This window comes from Athene cunicularia (genome assembly GCF_003259725.1).
Source record: "Athene cunicularia isolate RWA chromosome 2 unlocalized genomic scaffold, athCun1 chr2_part1, whole genome shotgun sequence".
Taxonomy (NCBI): domain Eukaryota; kingdom Metazoa; phylum Chordata; class Aves; order Strigiformes; family Strigidae; genus Athene; species Athene cunicularia.
Genome location: NW_020799095.1, coordinates 132608677 through 132630262, shown reverse-complemented (window position 1 = coordinate 132630262; position 21586 = coordinate 132608677). Strand labels below are relative to the sequence as shown.

Here is a 21586-nt window from a genome sequence, read left to right as displayed (position 1 = left end):
AAATCAGACATTTTCATAAATAAAGCGATCTTATTGTATTTTTTTAAAGCTAATGCAATAGTAACAATATAGTGATATATGGTGAAAATTGAGAATTGCTATGGCAAAAAAAAGCAACTTAAAGGTAAATAATTTCAGAAATATAATGTGAAAAAAGATCATCAGATCATTACCTTGTTTCTTTTTTCTCAGTTGTATGTAAAGGTACTTCCCATCAAATGTTTTCAATTGGGTCAGATGGCACAGAAATATTATTTGACCCTTACTATTTTGGGATGGTTTAGATTTGAAATTGGGAAAGTTAACCGATCCCTTCATTAAATGTCTTAACATACAATATTTGGGGGCTTTGTTTTATTTACACAGTTTCTGAGTTACAGTCTCAGCATCTGCTAGCTGCCTACCAAAGTAACATCTGGAAACTTAAACTAAATTGTCTTTTTTGCTGGACAAAGGTCAGATATCTTATATTCATCCATTAACTCCGCTCCAAATTGCTCTTTATTCTGCTGCTAAGGTCTACTTTTGACCTTGTATCTGACTTAATTTTGTTTAGGAAATGGATTATAATAGTAAGCGTATTGCATGTTAGTGTTTTAGTAACTGCAGCACAGAGACAAAAGGAAACATACTGTTTGTCTGACAGAAGCCATGCTGGCATTTCAGTTTTACATTTGTTTCTTAAACTGCAATTCTATATAAGGCAGTTTCTGAAGTACTCCTTTGCTTTCTGCCTCAAAACTAAAATGGCACTTCCACTGTGTGAAAATTGATTTTTAAAAATTATTCATTTCTTTCATGTCATATACTCTCATTGTAAAACGCAACCATTTTTGCACAATTTTGCAAGACTCGTCTGTTCTTGTGTGGCTAAAGGTGCCCCAAGACATTACATCTTCATATATTTCATACACTTGTTTTCTTCCTCCAAATTTCTTTTTTTTTTTTTTTTTCTAAATGTCACCACCATAAGATCAACTGTTAGACTGAAAAGTCGTTATTAATCAAGTGCTATCCACCCATTATATCTGAAACACTGCTTCTATTTCCCATCCCTCTCCTCTGCTGTCCCTCCGTACCATGATGTGAGTTTGCACCATCTGAATGTGCACTGCTGGGGAACCGCAGCCCGTGGGGCTGGATCCTGTCTGTAGCATGGCCACAGGTTTGGATCATCAGATCCAGCAACTACCCTGTGTGCTCCAATTTCCCTCAGAAGAAAAGATGAGCACAAGGAGAGTAAGGGAGCCTCATGTGCATTGATAACTCCCCCGGTTTGGACAATCAGGAATACCAGGCTGTGGTGAAGTGTACCTGCCTACTATGCAGGTTAATTAAATACAGGTTTTGGGGTTTTTTTTTGTTTGTTTGTTTTGGTTTGGTTTTGGTTTTGTTTTGTTTTTGTTTTTAAATAACAGACACAGCAGTAGAAGAATTATATCCTGGCTTTCCCCATGCTGGAAATATATGTCTCTCTTATTGGAGTAAGGTTAAATTTTCATTTCCAACCCAATCAAGGCTCATATAAGTTAGGCAGCATTCTGAACTTTATGACCCATAAAGCAGTAAATGTACCCAGCCTCTTCAAGCTGTTTCAACAACAGGAAGTCTGCTTCAGGCAGAGGGGTTGATTAAAAGCCACTTTTGTATTTTTAATAGTAAGATGATTTTGTCCTATTTTGCTGTGCTGAAGAATGGGATAAATTTAATTATTACAGATTCTATCAAACAAGTTTTCAAGTTTCTAAAAGCCCATTCCTCTGCATTAGTAAAATAATCAGCTGGAGACCCTAACAAAGTGACACTTAACCAATACCTTGTAACTGCAATAGATTGCTTTCCTGTAGTGACAAATTCAAGATTATTAAAGCTGAAAAACAAATACCTGCTCTGCTTCCTAATAAAACAACCTCTGCAAATGTTCTGAACTCTTAGTGAACTACCACTGTATGACTGAGAGGCCACATAGAGCTACAACTGCTCTGATACTTATTTCTCGAAAGAAACTGTTTTGGAACTTCTAATTCAAAGGGAGTTTTAAAGTGTTTCATATTGCTTTAATCTATTGTTACCAGTCTTCCATTTTGGAGTACACAGTCATGCAGTTGTCCAATTGTCAGTGATCTCCAACTGTCTTTCTATTTTCTTTCTTTCTTTTTTTTTTTTTTTTAATTTTTTAAATTAAATAGACTACTCATCAGTTTTTGTTTGCTAGCATTTACACAGGAACATGAAAATCTGTTCAATGTTTTTACCGATCAAAATGTTGGAAAGATGTTTCAGACAATTGTCCATTGTGCTACTACAAGAAGATTAAAGAACCATTCTGGACTGTTTCAATAGTTCTTTGCCTCACTGACAAAAGCTCTTGAGCAGCCAGAGCACAGCAATTGTATGAAATGTTCTGTAATTTCAGCTGTAGCTTTTGGTGCAAGTTCACAGCCTCTAAAGGCATCGCAAATTTCAGTTACCACACATCATTTGAATGAATGTTATTGTATTGTTTGATTCTTTCTAAAACCTTTGCTAATGGCTGCCTAATGAAGTCTGCTATTAAAAATAAAACCAAATACTTACTAATATTTACAACAATAACCTTACATTTATGTAAAGCAAACGATTCTAAGTAATTTTTACAAAATATCATATAAAAATAATATGTAGAAATAACAAATGTTTATCTGTAGCCTGCATACACACAAAGCCAAAATGAAGGCTATGATTAATGTAATTCATATTTGGCCAATAATCTATGCTTACATTTGTCACTCTTGCCAGAGTCCATCAAGGCAACTGAGGTACAGCTAGCCAGGTCAGCTTCTGCTAGCCCTGCTTTAGCTATCAGCTGCACATGGCATCTATCAATCCCTTGGGAGACTGACTAGGGAGATTAATGCTTTCACTGCTCTAGTGTTAGGTATATAATAAACTCCACAGTTGCCTTGGACTTCTCAGTATGGAGCTGCAACCAGTTCTAGCTTAGACTCATTCTTGGCTGATGATCCTGAATTTTGCTTTGCAGTCCTGGATCCTATTCTATCTTCCTCCTTTTTAATCTACTTCTTGGATCCTGCTTTCTTAGACCTCTATTTTGCTTCTGATGAGTCCCATTGGCATTGCTCCAACCCTGTTCTCCCTTCAGCCAGTTCTTGCTTTGCATTAGGCACCCCTTGATATCCTGACCCTGGCCCTGCTGTGCCTTTCTTGGCATTCTTGTCTTGCATTAGCGTAAAAGAGAGCAATTCACATGGTGTTTCTACTTCTGAGCAGTAGGGTGCCTGAATCAGTAAATCTAGCTGGATGTAGAGTTGTTCCCTGTACATCCATTTTTTACTCCCATTCCTTATCCAATGTAATCTTTTTCCCATTATTCAGAACATTCCAATATACTTCTACCTTGAAGAAAAAGAATTAACTGTAATCTGATTTGCAAAACCCTCCTTCTAAACCGTCCTAATCTCCAATAAAGTTATGCTACCAATTCAAACATGTTGGTAAAATGGAACATCCACATTTCTAGTGAATGTGTGAAAAAAACCTACTTCAAATGTTATCACATCTTTCCCTTAGTGGTTTGGTGCCATCTGTTTATCCATTTCACTTACCAGTGCTCACATATACAGTCTTACAAAGGAGCTTCTAAAACTTGATTTCACTATGGGACTAAGCCATGTTGCAAACAGCATCCTACTGATAAATTAGTAAATAAAAACTGAACAATGAGAAAATCAAGCAAGTCAGCAGTGGGCCCTTGCAGCGAGGAAAGGCAGCCTTGGTTGTACTGACTGGAACGTAACTAGATCAAGGGGGTGATTATTCCCCTTTACTCAACAGTCATTAGATCACATCTAGAATATTGTATCCAGTTTTAAGGCCCAAAGTACAACAATGACATCAATAAACTAGAATGAGTTTATAGGAGGGCCACCAAAATGGCTGGGGGAGCTATGCTTGTGTTGCCTGAAGAAGTGATGGCTTTGGGAGTATGTAACAGCAACCTGCCAGGCCATACAGGGAGGATATCAAAAAGGCAGAGCCGAGCAATTCACAGTAGTTCTGACTGGTATAAGAAGGCACATTTTTACCAGAGGTACAGTGAAGCAGTGGATCCAATTGCCCAGAGAAGTTGTGCAGTTTTCATCCTTGAATGTTTTTAAGACCTGACCAGATAAAGCCCTGAGTAGCCTGTCCTAATCTCACAGCTGATCCTGCTTTAAGCTGGTGGTTGGACTAGACAGCTCCTGAGCTCCCTACCAACCCAAATTACTCTGTCATCCTATGGGTCAAGTTGATCCAGGAATTGAAGAAGAAACTGCAAGGGCAGCAGCACTGCAGAAGTCACCACTAAGGACAACTGGAAACCTAGAGGGAGGTAGTCCAGAGGCAAGCCAAATCAAAAGACAAGAAATCATCTGTTTCACCTATGTTGACATATGGTTCAATTTTTTTAAGAACTCCTGAAGTGCACAATATGAAATAAATACTGCATAGTACTACAGAATATTCTGGGATTACATCAAGGAGAATTTAGAGGACCTGCAAATATTTTGTAAACTAAAAAACAGTAAGGCAGCTCTTCAGAAGTATTTGGGTCTTTTAGTGAGCGTGAGAATTAGCTTGTCAACAAATATGTCTTCCTACAAAAAATCTGTTCCTGCAGCCAGTTTCAAAACACAAAGTAGCCTCGTGTTCTGATGTTCTTTTTCATACAATATGACTTTTGGAAGATCAAGATAACCTCTAATTTCAGCCGCACTGGTATCTGTTCTGAAATCAAGGTGTTACTGATGCAGCATTAATTCACAAAGATAGTTTTATTCAGGCTAGGGAACTAAGTGTTCTTATTTAATCTTACTTTAAGTCAGGACCGAATTTTACAAATTTTGAAAGGAGAGAGCATTGCCAACTTTCTGCTGGGGTATATAAAGTTGTCATTCCAAAGACTGTTAAAAATCACAAAGACAATGTTAAAAATAAAATAAAAAAAAAAACCAAAAAACAAACAGTGGGTAAAAAACTGTTGTTTAAGGTAAAGTAAAAGATAAGTAAAACAACACAGGAACAATTCTAAGCATCACCTCAAAAAATTCTTAAAAGGCAGTCCAAGATGTGTTACACACTGGAGTGGAAATATAAGGTTTATAATGGCCAAGCAGGTGTCTCACAATATCTCTTCAAAAGCTATCTTAAAGTCCCTACTGATAGAGAGAGCTTCTACTCCAAATCATCAGGTCATTGGAACAGGACTCTGGGACATGACATTTCCTAATAATGAACGGCTACCACCACTGGCCTGTGTCCTTCGGAAGTATGACTCAGGTACTGTACAGCTAGACATCTACTTTAAAAATTAAGATTACTAATTTCTATTATCTATCAAGGAAAGTAATTAAGATTTTTAACAAGAGTTTTCATAGTCTGAATATTAAAGTAAAATTATCTTTTCCATGGTTCTAGTTGATTCTGACAGATTAAATGAGGCAGAAGAAAGATCCATATATATACATATATATATATATATATATATATATATAAATCGTATGGCTTGGGTGCAACAGCTATAACTGACTCCAAATTGAAATTTGCAGTGTGTGTCCTGTGGGTGGACTTCACCTTGTTACAAGATCTGATGATTCCAACATACCTTAACAAGTTATAGGCGAACCATAGAATGCCCTCATATAGCCAAAATATTCCCAACAATTTTTGAACAAAAGCAAAGAACTTGAAGAAATAAGAGTCTGTATCATATGAAGTTAAATAAATAAATTCTTCAAAAGAAGAACCCTTTAATGAGAATTAAAGGTAGAATCAGTCCCCTTTTTCTGACATGGAAGTAATTCAGAAAAGCAGTGAAAACAGAAATAAAACAAAGCTTTTTATAAGACTTACTTGAAACATTTGCTACCCAAATTCCCCTTCATACTGCTGACCAGATTTTTAACTATTATTTAAAACAAGGCAGTCAGTCACCAAGTTTCACTTTAGAGAAACAGGTCCACAGACTGGCTTTGTGATGGTGGGTAATAAACTCTTAATGTAGATCTTCTCAAACCTCCTAGCATCTTTTTAACTGCCACACATTAATGCTTTGACTGTCTTATACAGAACGAAGAAAATCCATTTAAAACAGAGATCAGCAATACTTTAGCATTCCAGATACACTGTGCAAGTCCCCTGAAGATGCATCAACATGGACACTGTTCAGTGTAAAATATCTGAGCTGTTCAAATCAGGATGAATACAAAAATGCAGGTGTCCAGGGCTTCACAATCTAACGTGCAACTGCATTTAACAGTGTCACCAGTGCTTTATCGCCTGGGGAACTCCATCTTGTTTGTTATGATGAACTGGTGATCCTGCCTACAGTTACCTCACTTGTTCAGTAAGTTCAGTTTCAGCAATAACTCTTAATTCTGTTTCTGGTCCTTCTTCGTCTTCTGACTCCAGGGAATACTACTTATGTAGGATAAACAGAATCAAAGCGTGCTTCCTGTATTTGTCCTGCTCCTCAAGTGGTTCACATGTCATTTCTGTCACCACTACACTCAAAATCTCTTGCACTTCATACAGTCCTGCCATCCAGGCAGCAGCCTATATTTTAAAGAGGGTAGTAAGGAAGGATTTCTGCTTTAAGAAATCCTCTCTTGTCACTCATTGTTCTACCTAATTTGGGCTTCTTTGAGATGTTACTTTGCAAACACAACCTAGGAAGTCAAACAATATGCACTTTAAAGAGTTCTCATTTAACCTGGATTTTAACCTACATTTCCACAATTTGATTTTAATCTTTGGCTCTCTCATAAAAACAAAAACAAATTAAACAGTTGGAAAGGCAACCATCTTATCCCATAATTTCTGTTACCATTACCTCTTCAGCATTTCAGCATCCCTGATGGTTTGACAACAGAGATATGAACTTCCCTCTTAATCCTACTTCCTCTACATAACATTTAAACATGACTTTCACCAAATTTGTCCTGGGACACAGCACCTTCAGAAGAATTCATGCTGAAGAGAACAGCTGGATTTACACAGGGGCCATCTGGTGAGTGCTTATTCCTGTAAGCAGAAGTGCCTAAGGACCATGAGTAACACAACTGCTCAAGAACAGGATATATCTTTGTATGATTCCACTTTATAAGTCCTTAAATGCATGGATAACATAGCATAGCCTCCAAAATGAAGCATGATTTGAGGGAACGTCCCATAATCTTTTTTCTTAATCACTTGTTTTCTCTGAGTATTAGGATACATCTTGGAAAATCCCCGTACAATATATATATGAGCTCAGATGACAAATTTTCTACAAATTTTCTGCTGATTCATGTCTAGCTAAAGGGGAAATAAATCTGCAAGATGCAGATACCGCTATCTCCTCATCCCTCCGCAGGCAAGTTAAACTGCTTAGAAAACATTACTTTCCCCTAAAATGTATTTCCTCAGCAGTTTTACCCTTGTTATATTGCAACTAGGGGAAAAAAGGCTGCAGGGAGATCCTGAGCATGCAAATCACTCCTAAGGAATAGAAAAATTCAATTCTTTTGCTCTTCAGATATTGTGCTTCAGTTCTCAAAGAGAGAGTATTTAGAAAATGTATTACTTATGTCTGTCATATCGCATTGTAAATACTGTAAGAAATTACCTCTTTGCTTGCTTGTAAGGTTAATTTGAATTAACTTTTACAGAAAATATGCAACAAATTAACATTATTTACAACTTCACCACATAAACCTGTTCAACAGTAGAATAACAATACGTAACATTTCCATAAGAGAAACAAAAAATAATTAAATTGAAATTGTATGAGAAATTTAGATCATTTCATAAGACAATTATCTATTTTGGAACTATTCTGGGGTCCTAAAAAATTTTGGTAAACATTTTTGAAGATCTTTAATGTATATGAATTATTAGAACCCTTGAAATTATCTTCATTTTACAGGTGTTTCCTTAGCATAGCATTAGCATAGCATTTCTTACATTTATGTGACTAGAAACTAGCTTTGAAGTAGGGAAGGAAACATTTCTAACTATATCCTAAAAACACCCTGGTTACTTCTTTACAATTATTGAAACTGAAAGTCAACCAGAAGAGAATTTACATTATCATCTCTTAGATACAGAAAACTATGTCACAGTATTTTGAATTTTGGTTTTAGAAAATCATATTCAAACTAAGTAAAGTACAGATATTATTCAGCAGCTAGTTGCTTCAGATTAAATTGAGGAGTATGCAAAACACTAGAATTGTTTTTTACCTGATGACATTTGTCACTCAAGAGAGAACCAGGACAATGCATCCTGGTTCGCTGAAATTTAATGGATCTAAGATACTCTATATGAGGAAATTAATATAACATTTTTTGAAGATTGTACATAGTTTGAAGAAAAAAGATGCCAGATAAATTTTATTGTGATAACAAGTTGAACTTCATGGCAAAATTGTGTATGTTTGGTTGTTAATATAAATTATTTTTTTCCCTCAATATAAACTGACTCTGGAAGAAACACAATTTCCAAACTTCTTTTCATCATGATACTTAAGGTTATTAAATGGAAAATCTATATATATTCAAGGCAAACACTTAGGACAAGATACTCTTTTATGGGGGGGGAAAAAAAAAAAAGAGGGTTTTTTTATGCAGACTTTATCTGATAATTTTGTCTAAAATCTCATTTTCAACTATCTTTGAATATTACTAGTAGAATGTTTGCTGCAATAATTTAACCATTCTACTTCTTGTATCTCGAAAATGAACTTCATTACATCATGAGTACATCATCACTCTGTTCAGAAGTAAGGATTACATTTTCAAAACTGCTTTTAAATATTTTTTTTCTGGTTATTTCCGGTAATTATTTGCTGATTCCAGACTGTCAGTGAACTCTCTGGTAAAACAATGATTTCTGTCTGCAGGAGGAGGATAATATTCCTTCTGATGTATTACTAAAGAAAACATTATATTGCCAGACACTAAATCAGTATTAATACCTGTAACCAAAGACTTTACTGCCAAAAAAAGACAGTCAGAAATCCAATAGGTTAGAAGAGCTACAGAGGTAATTTCACGTTTTAGTAACATTCTCACTACAAGTATTTCTGAAGCTTTACAAAAGAAACCTCCCTATGCTGAGACCACAATGTCCTGACCCTACTTTGATTAGCTTCATTGTGCAGAACCAGCTTTTACAGAATAATTGTGGTGTGCTACATATCCATCCAAATCCTTTACATATACTACTTGCAATACGGATGCTTGAAGTCACAGTTATATTCAATAAAATTAACTGCAAGAAATTATGTAGTTAAAATATTGAAAAAAAAAAAAAATACAGTGCCTTGGGGAAATCTGATAGAGACACATAGTTTTTTTCTTCCGTGACAGATGGTAAAAATTCCTCAAAACCACAAATCTGTTGTTTAGGAAAAGGTTGATAAACTGTCAGAAATTTCACCGATAACTTTGGGGCTGCTATCAAAGAAAATCAACCCATTTAATAAAAAAGAAGCACTACCAGAGGCAGAACTGAAGATACACAGTGCTAATACCACAGGCCTCATCATTACAGTCAGAATTATAACTGATAACAGTAAACTCTGGGTGAATCCTCCACCTAAGGCATGCCCTGCCAAACGATGGGGAGCAGCGTTTGGTGGCTGTTCCAGGGGGACCGTTCCCAAGGCGCTGCAGTACAGGAGAGCTGGGCTGGCAGGAGGCATGTGGGGCCAGGGGCCAGCCAGCTCTCCTGCCCCCGAGTCTGGGGATGCTTGGTGGCCTCTGAACCAGTCCTGTGAAACAGGCAGACAAAGGTCCCGATTCTTCATTTTGTATCCTACACATTTAAGCAGGCTCCACGCAAGCACTGCACTGGGACTTCAGGTCTATCCTTTCTACTTGTGTAGAGATTTTTCAAGGTCAATAGCTTAGCAAATTGATCTAGCAAACATGTTTCCATCTAGCTGGAACCATCTCTCTACCCTTGTTATCTTTCAAAGGTGAATAATGTCCTTTTTGCGTCTACTCTGCCTGGCACAGAATTAAGTAGCACAAACTGCAGTCTGGTGTGATACATTTTATCATAGATTATTATTCTCATTTCTTGGAGCTCCCTGACTGTTGCAGCAATTAAATTAGCTTCATATATTCTTTATTTTCGAATGTTGCACTTTGGCACCCAGATATTTAAGTACATATTTCCCAGTCAATTTTCTTTTGTGTTTTACGTAGTTTTCCTCATTTATTATTAGCATAACATCAGTTTCAGTACATCTTTGATAATCAACTCGAGCACAGTCGCACTATTTTATACATTGATTGTTATGCAGTTCAATAGCATCTTGGAACTTTACATCTTAAATTCAGATAAGAACTGTAAACAGAAATAATTGAGTCTACTATAAGATATAGCCACTGAACCAAAATAGACTAACAGTTTAGCAATTCACATGTCTATACAAAGCAGCTCTGAAAGGAAAATATCTTCTATTACAAAAAGAATAAAAGGATTTAAGATAAACTGCAGCAATTACTCTGACTGGAAGTTGGTCAAGACAGCACCCAGGTGATTTTAAAATGTGATTAATAGAATAGTTACAATTGCTTAATTAAATATGGCTTTGATAAAAATCTTTTAATATACATTTTGATGTATATTTAATATATATGTGCTTGAAAAAAGATTTTTTCTGGAAAATATTGCTTTCTGCAAAAGAATATTTAACTCATTGCTGTAAGAGTAAAACTCAAGACTTTGTGTTGTATTTAGTATTTTTTGTGGGGGTTTTTAGGTGGAAAAACATAATCCCTTTTTTCCAATAAACTCTAATAACTAATGAATATTCAGAGCTAAAATAGACTGATGATTTTATTTTTTTACTTTCAGGAGTAATTTTTTCTCTTTGAAATTCATTGTAAAATTATAAGGTACTTTAACAACATTTTATAATGTATTTAAACTCTGCTTTCTAGATATATGATTAACAGTAGAAGCTTACACAAAAACTAAGAAAATGGCTGACGAAAGAAAGTACCTGCTGAGAGGTAAAGACAGCCAGAATCAGACTACATTCAAATGTTTTATTTCAGCCATAATCATGATATGTGAATTCAGTATTTATGTTAACCATAGTATAACATTTAAGAATACCCTAAATAGAGACATGGATACTCGAGATTAAAAAATAAATTGGAAAAGCCTCAAAACCAAAATAAATTAAAAGCAAGTTTGAATTAAATTAAAAAGAAAGTTACAGCAACAGAAATCTTTTCTGAGTTTGCATATCATTGACTAAAGAATACTAGAAATCACACTAAACCACATCTGTATTCAGAGTCACTAAAGTACTTTTAATCCATCACCAAAATACAGTTTGATGAAAACTGAAGTGAAACATGTTTTCTAGATTACCATGTGTATAGAGTTCAAATCTAGAATTCTGAATTTATTTCATCTAGCTGCATTTCTAAGTCTTATAATTGAACTTTAAATCCAGAACTGCAACATCCGCAATTTATTCCACAAAATTTTTATATCAAAAATACAATAAAATACTTGACTGAAAATATAAATGCTACCAGCACCATGGGCCAGAGAGACTCTCTCCGATTGAGTGGTAAAATTCCTTACATATCAAAATAAGCATGATTGATTAGGTAACCTGAGTGCTCACAGGCTGTTGAGAGGGACAGGACTTGTCCTTCCAGACTAGACAGCTGGTTTAGCTGTCAAGTTTCTTATCCAAAAAGAAAATTATTGACTAGTCCATGGGAAAATACAAAATCCATGGAACAGTCAATAACTAAGTATTTTCTTCATATGGAAAATTCTCTGTTAGCCTAATTGGTGTTTGATTTATTTCCTGAAGCAAAAAGCTTACTGTTGTGAAGGTGGGGAAGGGGAAGATTAAGGGACCCTATAAAACTACACACAGCTATTCCCATTTATAAGCCTATCAGACTCTACTGGTTAGGCCCTTAGTATTACAGGCATTCTGTAGAAATTATTTGCATGGAATATCTGTGCGTCGAATTATCTGTGTTAATTTTTGCCTTCTGAATGATTATTCAACATAGCTCCATTCTAATTATTTTGTCTTTCCAAGTTTTATTCAGATATCTAAAATTTTAAATTTTAAACTGGTATGTTAAAAATAAACATATACAAAACATTTCCAATTTCTGCACTGTTGAGGGAATATGGATATCTAACCCAGCCTCCATTTTTTGTTCAGTATTTTGACTATTTCTTATTGCACCCTTAATAACGTAAGTTGTAAGAAACAACTATAGGATCAAAGACGTATAATTCATAATTATTATAAATTATCAAATTACTACTGGTCATATCATGGTCCTCCCAGAACTCCCAAACTCCAAGCCTAAATATTCAAACCCAATTGACAATTTGAAACCAACATAAAACAACTACAGCTTATACACAGTATGACTATCAAAGCTCTCATCATCCTATTAGCTTGGATGTTTGTTCAACTCCCCCTCCACCCCCTGCAAGGGTTTCAAGAAGAAAAGTAACAAGTGTTTCTGCTAGCAATATTTGCTGCTCTGTTTTAATTTTTAAGGAGGAGACAAGGGCATTCCCAAAACACCATTAAATAGAGTGTTTCAATCAACAACACGGGTCAAATGATACCGTATGTAGCTGTACCAATGACACAACTACTTACTGCAGGTTTCAGAGGAAAAAGGCAGTTCTTGGACACTTTTGCACATTGCAACAAGACTAAGATTTAAGGAGATCTGCCTCCGATGTATTCAAACTCAACCTCTTCCACCTCCAGTGTTACATCTCTTACCTTCTGCACATTCTCTCACACAGGTAACCCACAAAGTGGCCTGATTCATTGCTGAATCAAAGTGTCTCAGTCTGAAGAACTGCAGCTTTTCAGTGTCTGCATGGCCCAAGGCCATTTCAGTTACATCTACACTACTCAGATAAACAAAGCACGATTAACTCTTCTTTTCCACAGCTTAATTTGGTTTTGGACTTGCTAACAGGTTGGAAGATCACAAAGTAGCATGCTAGTATGCCTAATACTACTAGTCTTTTACACCAAACACAGAAAATTATGCTCATATCTAAAACTACAGTTGTGGTTATTGATTAACAGAAACTGCAGCATTACATGTATCTGATGATGTAGAAAGTTTCAGTCTTATCTATCATCAATATGAACCATTAAAGGTGGAGCTGGAAAGTCCTCTTGGGTGTTCTGTGTTATTCTCACTTCGGTGTACTCTTCTACATTTGGCTAAATAATCTTGTCACCAGTTCTGCAAAAATTTCAGTTTTTATCTGGTCTTTTACCTCTTTTACACCAGCTCTGTTCCTTGTTGCTCTAATATACTATATTTCTAATTACTAATTACTGGCTAATTGCTATATTATATAACTGATTTCTCTGCCTTTTAAAGGTCATTATTTTCTTCTAATAAAACAAATAAAATGAGCCTCATGATACTTTGAGGTTTAAACGCGTGCCAGATAGTTGCCAGTCTGTTTTACTTTTGTTCCTAATGAAAATAACGATTTCTTAACTATTGTAACTCCTACATAAATCCAGCCCCCTTTAGTGTGGCATTCAACACTTTCAGTTGCTCAGATCCTTTTGTAGTGGCTAATATGGACTGAGCGGATGGAATTCTCTCTTGATTATACAATGATTTCACATTGTTTGCAAACGCTTCTAGGACTCTACATACAAAAAAACATCTTCTCTCTTCTTTCTCAGTAGCAACAAAGGTTTTCAGCTCTCTCCAGTCTATCCACTGGGCACATTCCAGTCAAGGGGCAAGGAGAGAAGAATGTCATGATTGCTCACACCCTTTATCCTTTGTTTGTTAGCAGGGATTCCTGAATCTAAGCAGTGCTGGGAATCTCCAGAGGAAGGAGTTACTCACCAAGCATAGCAGTATTAATTTGGTTGCCAGAAGAGCTAATGGCAGCAGCACCAAGCAAGAAGCAAGGCAGAGAGGTTCAAAGAGGTTTTAAGAGGTAGTTTGGGAAATTACTTCAAAAGCCAGGTCAACCAAGTGCAAACAAATTGAATCTAGCATGCGGCTCACTCATCTCTGGGCTCCCACCTTAGCCCTTCCATCTTCACAGTGCATCTCGTTTAAACACTTAAGATCTGGGAATCTTAGATTTTATGCAAAGCAATAAACTAGTCCTAGAAGGTTATTGAAGAAAGTTACATAAATCAGGCTACTGTTGCAGAGTAATGGTAAATGGCTATTTTTTCATCTGGTGAAACATTCTTGTGCTACTGTGCTTTATTTAATGTAATACCAGAACTCAGATTTTCCTGACTTTGGTATACATCCTATTTAGTACCAGTCTTACTAGTACTCAATATTCAGAAATCAATAGTTGTTCCAATACCAGAAATACTTTAACCTAATCCTTATTGCCCACACTGTTTTTCCTCTCATGTCTCCTTAGTTGTAAATATTTTTGTATGAAAATCAATCAAATATATTGATTCCTTTCCTTATATCTGTGCTGCAACCATACTTAAGCAACTTCTGCATTTAAGGAAATAACTCTTTTACACAATATATTCCCTGCCAAACTCATGTATACAAAATATTATGGAAGCAGAATACTTAGTTTTCCAAAAATAATGAGGTACCCGTATAAATAATAAAAATACACTCTGCAGTTTTATCAATCATGAGGAAAAAATATAAATGAAAATCAATCTAATATGCCAGCAGCTTCCAAGAATACAGATGTCTGGAAGAAAACCTTTCCCACACGCTTCTTAGTGTATGACAATGCACCACAGAAGTGTATGCACCTTCCTTTAAAGCCTCTAGTACTGACATCCAGAGGTAGAACAAAACTAATGGGGTATAATAGAGGATTCCTATTTTAATATAGCTTCTACTGTTATAGCTTTTGCTCTCTCAGCAAGGAAAGATATTTTTTCTTAACTCAAAGTAATCATGAGAGACATACAGTTGCTGTTGACTTCCATTTAAAGAAAGAAATAGAACAGAAAGGTAAAAGAAAATTCCATGTGCTCACTTTCCTGAATGTCACTTAATGACATTTTTCTCAGGCATGGCACACTTGACTGCCTGCTTGTGCCATCTGACAAGATTTAAAAAAACAGTCACTGTACAGTACACATAACATGAGATTTCAGTCAGCATTTGACATCTCTGTTTCAGTTCACGATTCCAGAAGCATTTTTGTAGAAACTAGATAGATATATTATACTTACTAATTTTCTGATTCTAGATAATATAAGGACTTAATTAAGAGGAATTGAAGCAGTGATAGTAAAAAAGTGAAGACAGAACTCTTGTATGGCTTATGAGAATTATGGTTCTCATATGGCTTTAAAACAATTTTAAGAATGCATTTCGAGTTAATACATATAGGTAAATATTCAGTGTCTAGTTCCACAAGTTCATTGATAGAGTAAGTAACTCATTTTCAAATACTGAAACTACACTTTGGCACAAAGAGTAAATTAACTGTTTATTTCTGGAGACAATTTGTTTGATAAATTCAATAAATAAATCACCACATTCATAAAATAATTCCATTTATAATTTTCCTCTTTAATACATTCCAATATTACTGAAGGTAAAATTTTAATAAAAAAGATAAAAGATGTAGAGTGAGGCCCAATAATATGGTGTAGGTGAAATGGAAAAACAAGGTAGGTAATGTTTCCTTGGGTGGTTATATTATATCCAGCTCCTTCACATGAAAGCCCATTTATTCTCTTTATGCCATACCAGTCCTACTTCTGACTCAAATTTCAGTCAAGCATTGAGAAAGCAGGAGAATTAGCAAAATAAGTCTGGTTATACATACAATACATAGAGTTGTATTTTTGTCGTACATATAATCATAACACTTATGCTAGTCTCTAAATGTTAACACCTTTCAAAACCGACAACAGACACACATGAAAATAATTTTGCCATAAGTGTCAATGTAAAAGAAGCATCTAAACATGACAGTATACCAAGTCTCTTCTACACATTAATAAAAATACCTATGCCTGCTGTAGTAAAAACTACATTTATAAAATATCCTGTATTTTACCCATGTAAAATCATGCAGCACATCTGCAGGGTTTTTAAGTATTTTAAGTCACTTTCACAGCTTTTTCTTTTGTCAATTCTGTTTTCATTAATAGGGTTTTTGATTTTGTCATGGCCTTTCCTAAAGCTCTCACTCTAGTTTTTCACACTGAAATGTTCATACAAGGAAGTAATTATATCAAGTATATTACATAGTCTATAAAACTAATAAGACTTAACAAATTTGATGATTTATTTTCAAATATTAAATGGCTAAGTTTACAGTAACTTTGCCAATCCTTGAAGCAAGGTACTACATCCTGGAAATAAAAGTCTTAAACAGACTTCTCTTCCTCAGTCAGCTTTTATAGGTCAGAAGTCTTGTGTTTTCCACTTATAATCTGACCTCAATTAATGAAGTCTTTTAGAGGACACTAAATTATTTTTGTATAATAGAAGTTTAAATTGAAAATATCTTGATTATTTTCATTAACACACTGTATATGACATGACCCTGTTCTAGATAGCAGGAAATTTTGGACTGTATATTTGAGGCTATACTACTACGTAAGGATTCATATTTTTGGCAAATTGCCATAGCAGGGGTGGAAGCTTTTGTTGATGTATAAAATACCTTTCCAAGAGCTAAACTGCCACTACTAAACTAAGTAACACTACATCTTCCAGTCTTCAGTAGATCAAGATAACCCTATGTTCAACAACAGGAAAGCCATTAACAGGTTTCAATAGCTCTCATTCCATCTGTCACCCAATAAACCTCTTTCTTCCTTCTCTTTGAGATTTTAAATCATGGCTGTATTGTTCATTCCAATGGATAATTACACTGCCACTTGTATTTGCTTTAACTTATCCTCTTAAAATTTAATAAAGAACACTCTGTTAAGGGGTTTGCTGCACATTTCCAATAGTTTTATTATAGACACACAAGAAACTTTTACTATCATTATTCATCTATTACTTTCTAAAAGGATATTGGGTATTTCAGTTTAGCATATTTTGTTGCTTTTCAAAACAAAACTCCCTTGCCTTAGAATGATAATCTTGTTCCAGCCTGGAATCTGATCCTGCTACCTGTTTGTACTTGCTCATTTTCATTTGGCGATTCCTCTCTTCTACATCCATTGAACCTGTTAAATTAAAAACAAACAAAAAAAGAAAATAAATACACAAGCAGTCCTCAGTTCCAAATCTAAAGTTACGCTCGTGGATGTTTTAACAGAAAGAGATGAAATCTGATTTACTTAAATTACAATGTATATAATTTTAGTTTCTGAATTACAGTTCCCCAGAAAACCAAAAAAATTAGTAGATAAGTATTTCAGCAGAATCTTAATAAGTGTTGTATTATCTACACAATTCAAATGAAACCAAGTTTGTGGAAGAAATGAATGTAAATGGAACACAATGTTTCCATAGAATAGAATTTTACTATTTCAAAAATATTCAAGAGAAACTGATTCTTTCATTTAAAAGGAATGGGTGGAGATCCTGGTTCTGTATTTGTTATAGTGTGATATACCAAATTACTAATCAAGTAACAATCATAGGCTAGCAGACCTTCTGTTTACCATTCGAGCATATTTGTAATATGCTTAAAACAGTTTAAAGATGTCTAAAAGTATGTTAAAGAGCCACCCAGTGGCATCACCATATTACATTCTAACGACACACAACTTCAAGAATTATTTTAGGATTCACTCTTGGACCAAATACATGACTAGTCTCAGGTAGGGATGGATTCTTACTACATGATTCAGGCAGCAGCCAGTTTCAACCAACTGGTACTGTAACATCACAATTTACTATGTAAAATAATGAGGAAGTGAGTGCCAAAGCTGAGGTGGAAAAGTGAGAAAAGAAAAATGAGAGGAAGATAACATCCCAGAATGAAAAAAAAAAAAAAAATATTTTCAAACAAAAAGAATGTTATCTATTATAAATACACAGGCTTGATTTTCTTCCACTTAAAAATGGTATAAATCAAGAGTAATTAATTATCCACTGGATACTAAAAAGTATCCATTTAGACTGACATTTGTCTTAAAATTGCCATCATTTTAACACAAAAGTTGTCTAAAATTAAAATTTCAGAATCCCACTATTCATAAATGGAAGCTTCTGTACATTATATGTGTTGAACAATCTGGACTTTATCTATGGAACTAAGATGGGAATATTAGATTCCAGTGCACTATATAAACCTGATTTAAATGCTAAACCTGAGTTCTATGTCATAATCTAATAGTAAAGTGGGGCTTTGCACAAGGCCTCTGCTGGGGCCTCTGAGCTTTTAATTTTCTTTCTTGACAACAGTAATGGTGGTAACACATATCATGAGACCTGCCAGCTACATCTTGTGGCACTTCATAGGAAATCTGGAAGGGTCAGGATGAAAGGAAGGGGAAATGTGCTAAGGCTAAACAGTACTATTATTTATAAATCCTCTGGCTTCTGATTTTTGTATTCAAACTCTCCACCTTTACTCCCTACAAACAACATGAATGAAAAGATATCATCTAAACCTTTTAAGAGAAATGTAAATCAAGAAAAATGAATGAAAAGGAGGAAATGGTGTTTTATAGGGAGAAACAAAATGAAAAAGATAGCAGCAGATGAAAATTTCTAATAAAATACAGCTAGCTTGTCCTATCACAATTTTCCTCAGCAATTATAGGCCCCAAAGCAATATTTGCCAATTTATCATTAAGATGCAGTGTTTTTTTTAAGGATCTAGTTTTAAAAGCTCTAAATATATATTTATTCCTCTTGAAAAAAAAAAAACAACTTTAAACTGGAAAGTTATATTTTTCTTTTTTCAGTAACAGAAGTAACTTGTAAGTGGTTTTGAAGTGGTTTCAAAGAAAGAACTAATCTTTTGCTGAAATCATGTCTGCAAACTCACTTGCCATTATTCAATAACGTAACAAAGGAGACATTTTTCACCAAAAGAGATATTTTGTTAATTTTTCTTATGTAGTATTCTTACAAAATCATCACATATGTTCTTTGTTCTCAGACATTCTCTCAAATTTCAGAAAATTGGAAGAAGTGATGAAATAACACCGTTAGATGATACATTAGAAATTTCACAATTATTTGTGAAAATATTCATTCCTATCTATGATCAGCTGGCAAAGCGAAAGTTAGGTTTCCACAAATTCCAATTGCCTATGATCTGCAAAATAAGCACTCTGAAATATGCTGTTGAAAAGGGAAGTATAACATAGAAGCCCTTGGTGTGAGTGCTCTGTAGCAAAGTAAGCAAAACTGGTGGCTCATTTAGTCCCAAGAGAAAAACAAGACCGCAAAATGTAGGAAAAAAAAAAATTTCCATAAAATCTTATTCAAAGAAAATCTAACTTATGTGTTTTCTGAAACTGCCTTTAACAAGTGAGTGAATTCGGTTATATGCAAAATGTGGGACTCCTGAGGGCAGTGGAAAGTTCATGATGCAGATGAGTTTTGGTTCTACTATGCATGGAACTGACATGCAGAAAGAGTGAGCAGAGTTAACTGCTGCAGGCTAATCTCAGTGTAATTTAAACCAGATGCAGCTGTGATCTGGACAGGAGGAGGAAAGGTTGAGAGAGTCTCACAGCACTTCCTCTTCATGTGGTCCAGCCTGCATACATGTCACACATTTACGCTGGTGTAAATGCAGGGCTCTCATCATCTCCACTTCTGCTGGCAAACCTACAATTAGCTGAAAACTATATGTGAGGGTGTAGCAGGAGCAGAAAGTTCTTCCAGAGTTCAGTAGCTGTCCAGGTACATTAGGGAGCTTTGGCTCCTAACACGATTTTGGCAACCAAGGCTTAGCATCAGTCCTATACTAAGGACTCCACTAGTCATTAGGAGGTGTACATGGAGTTTGTGTAGACAAATCAGAACTCACCTGAATCTAACTAGTAGTTATGAATAGTGGTGAAAATGTAGGAGTATAAGCTTTCACACAGGTAGCACAAGGCTGACAGCCCTTGTGTTATTCAGGTCCTTAGCTAGAGCCCAGCACAACACATTTTCAGGACTATAGAGACTGACACTAGAAAAATTAAAGCTACTTGTGATATACTTTGATGTACTGCCATGATGTACCAAAGAGTATGCAAGCAAATTTTGGCCAGGCAGAAGTGAGTTCATTTGGACATTTCTGCCTTAATCTCCTTCCAGAATTTTGCTTCTGGAGAGTAGCTCTGTCTCCAACAGCAACACCCAGTGAGGCACTCAAACTTCAGCCATAGGAACACAAAAAAAAATAAGACTGATGGAAGAACAAAGCCTGGTTTTGTTCACTGTAAACAACTGGGATCATTACAACATAGGCAACATCTTGGAGTTTTGCTTATTTTGAACAACTCTCTAATATTAAAAAACCCATGGCCTGAAGGTTAACTCAGTGGAGTTTTCATCAGCACAGGAAAATTCCTAGCTGACAAACAGCCAGCTGCTGATTCAATCCCAGTCATCTCTGTATTTTGAGAAGAGGGTGTGCTGAGGGAAAGCAGCACAACTACAATGCAAACACAGTCCCCAAATGCCAGATTAAGGTGCCCAAGTAGTGTGCAAGGCAACCCTGTAACCTGCCCTTCCCTCAGATCCACGAGGACTGTAGTGAGAGACTAATTTGTGCCAGAGTTTAGCACCAGTGACTAAAGTAAATTAAGCCTTAGGCTGCCTGAATTGGACTTTAACCTTTGTTTTTACCTATGGAAATGTAACCAGTAGATAAGGAGGTATAAGTAAAACTTTAACTACATGATATTCCATAACCAAAGATAAGGAAATGTCTCAAGACACAAATGAAAAGGGTGCCTGGAGGTGACAGAAGCAAATAAGAAAAGATCCCAGACACCATGAACAGGACTGGATGAGCTGAAGTGTCATCAGGAAATCATGTGCCCTACAGAGACTACAAAATCCAGTAACAATGGACAGGCAGGGCCCCTCTTCAGAGGCACCCAGCTCGAGCTGTAACTACTACTTCATATTAAACACAGCAGAAGAAGGAACCCTGTTTGATTCTTTTATTAAAGTAGAACCTAGGCAACAGCCCTGCTGAGGTGACATCAGCAGAATTCCTACCATGGTCTAGGTGGCAGCTGTATAATTACTGCAAGAGGACTCAGGGCAGGCACTAGAATCACTGCTCCAGCTTTGAATGCAAACCTTTATTTTTATGTTTTAACTTGAAATAAGATTAAGCTACTTCACCATTAAAGCTTTCCTCATAACTGAAAACTAAATGTTTGTTTCATGTTAAAAATTTTAAGGGGCTGTAATCAGTGATGTGGTTAATACCTAACTTTTCCTGACCTCAACTGCTCATAAAGACACTTTTCAACAAGGAGATGAGCAATCATTCAATTCAGCTGGAGCTGAAGACAGTTATTTGCTCTTCAGGCCAAATACTGTTTACTCTCTAGGATGACTCTTCAGCTGATAGCCTGTGGTCCACACCAGAGACAAAAGGGACAACAAAATGGCCTTATCAGACACCTTAG

At 35.6% G+C, this 21586-nt stretch overlaps 1 protein-coding gene across 2 annotated transcripts in view; it reads right to left on the bottom strand.

Moving 5' to 3' along the window:
- The window catches only part of RIMS2 (regulating synaptic membrane exocytosis 2), a 408362-nt gene that overhangs the window by 72481 nt on the left and 314295 nt on the right, over positions 1-21586 (bottom strand). For both annotated transcript variants that reach the window (XM_026842040.1, XM_026842041.1), the window contains one exon: positions 17112-17212. In XM_026842040.1, coding sequence (XP_026697841.1) covers positions 17112-17212 — 101 coding nt within the window. The remainder of the gene's footprint in view (positions 1-17111; positions 17213-21586) is intronic.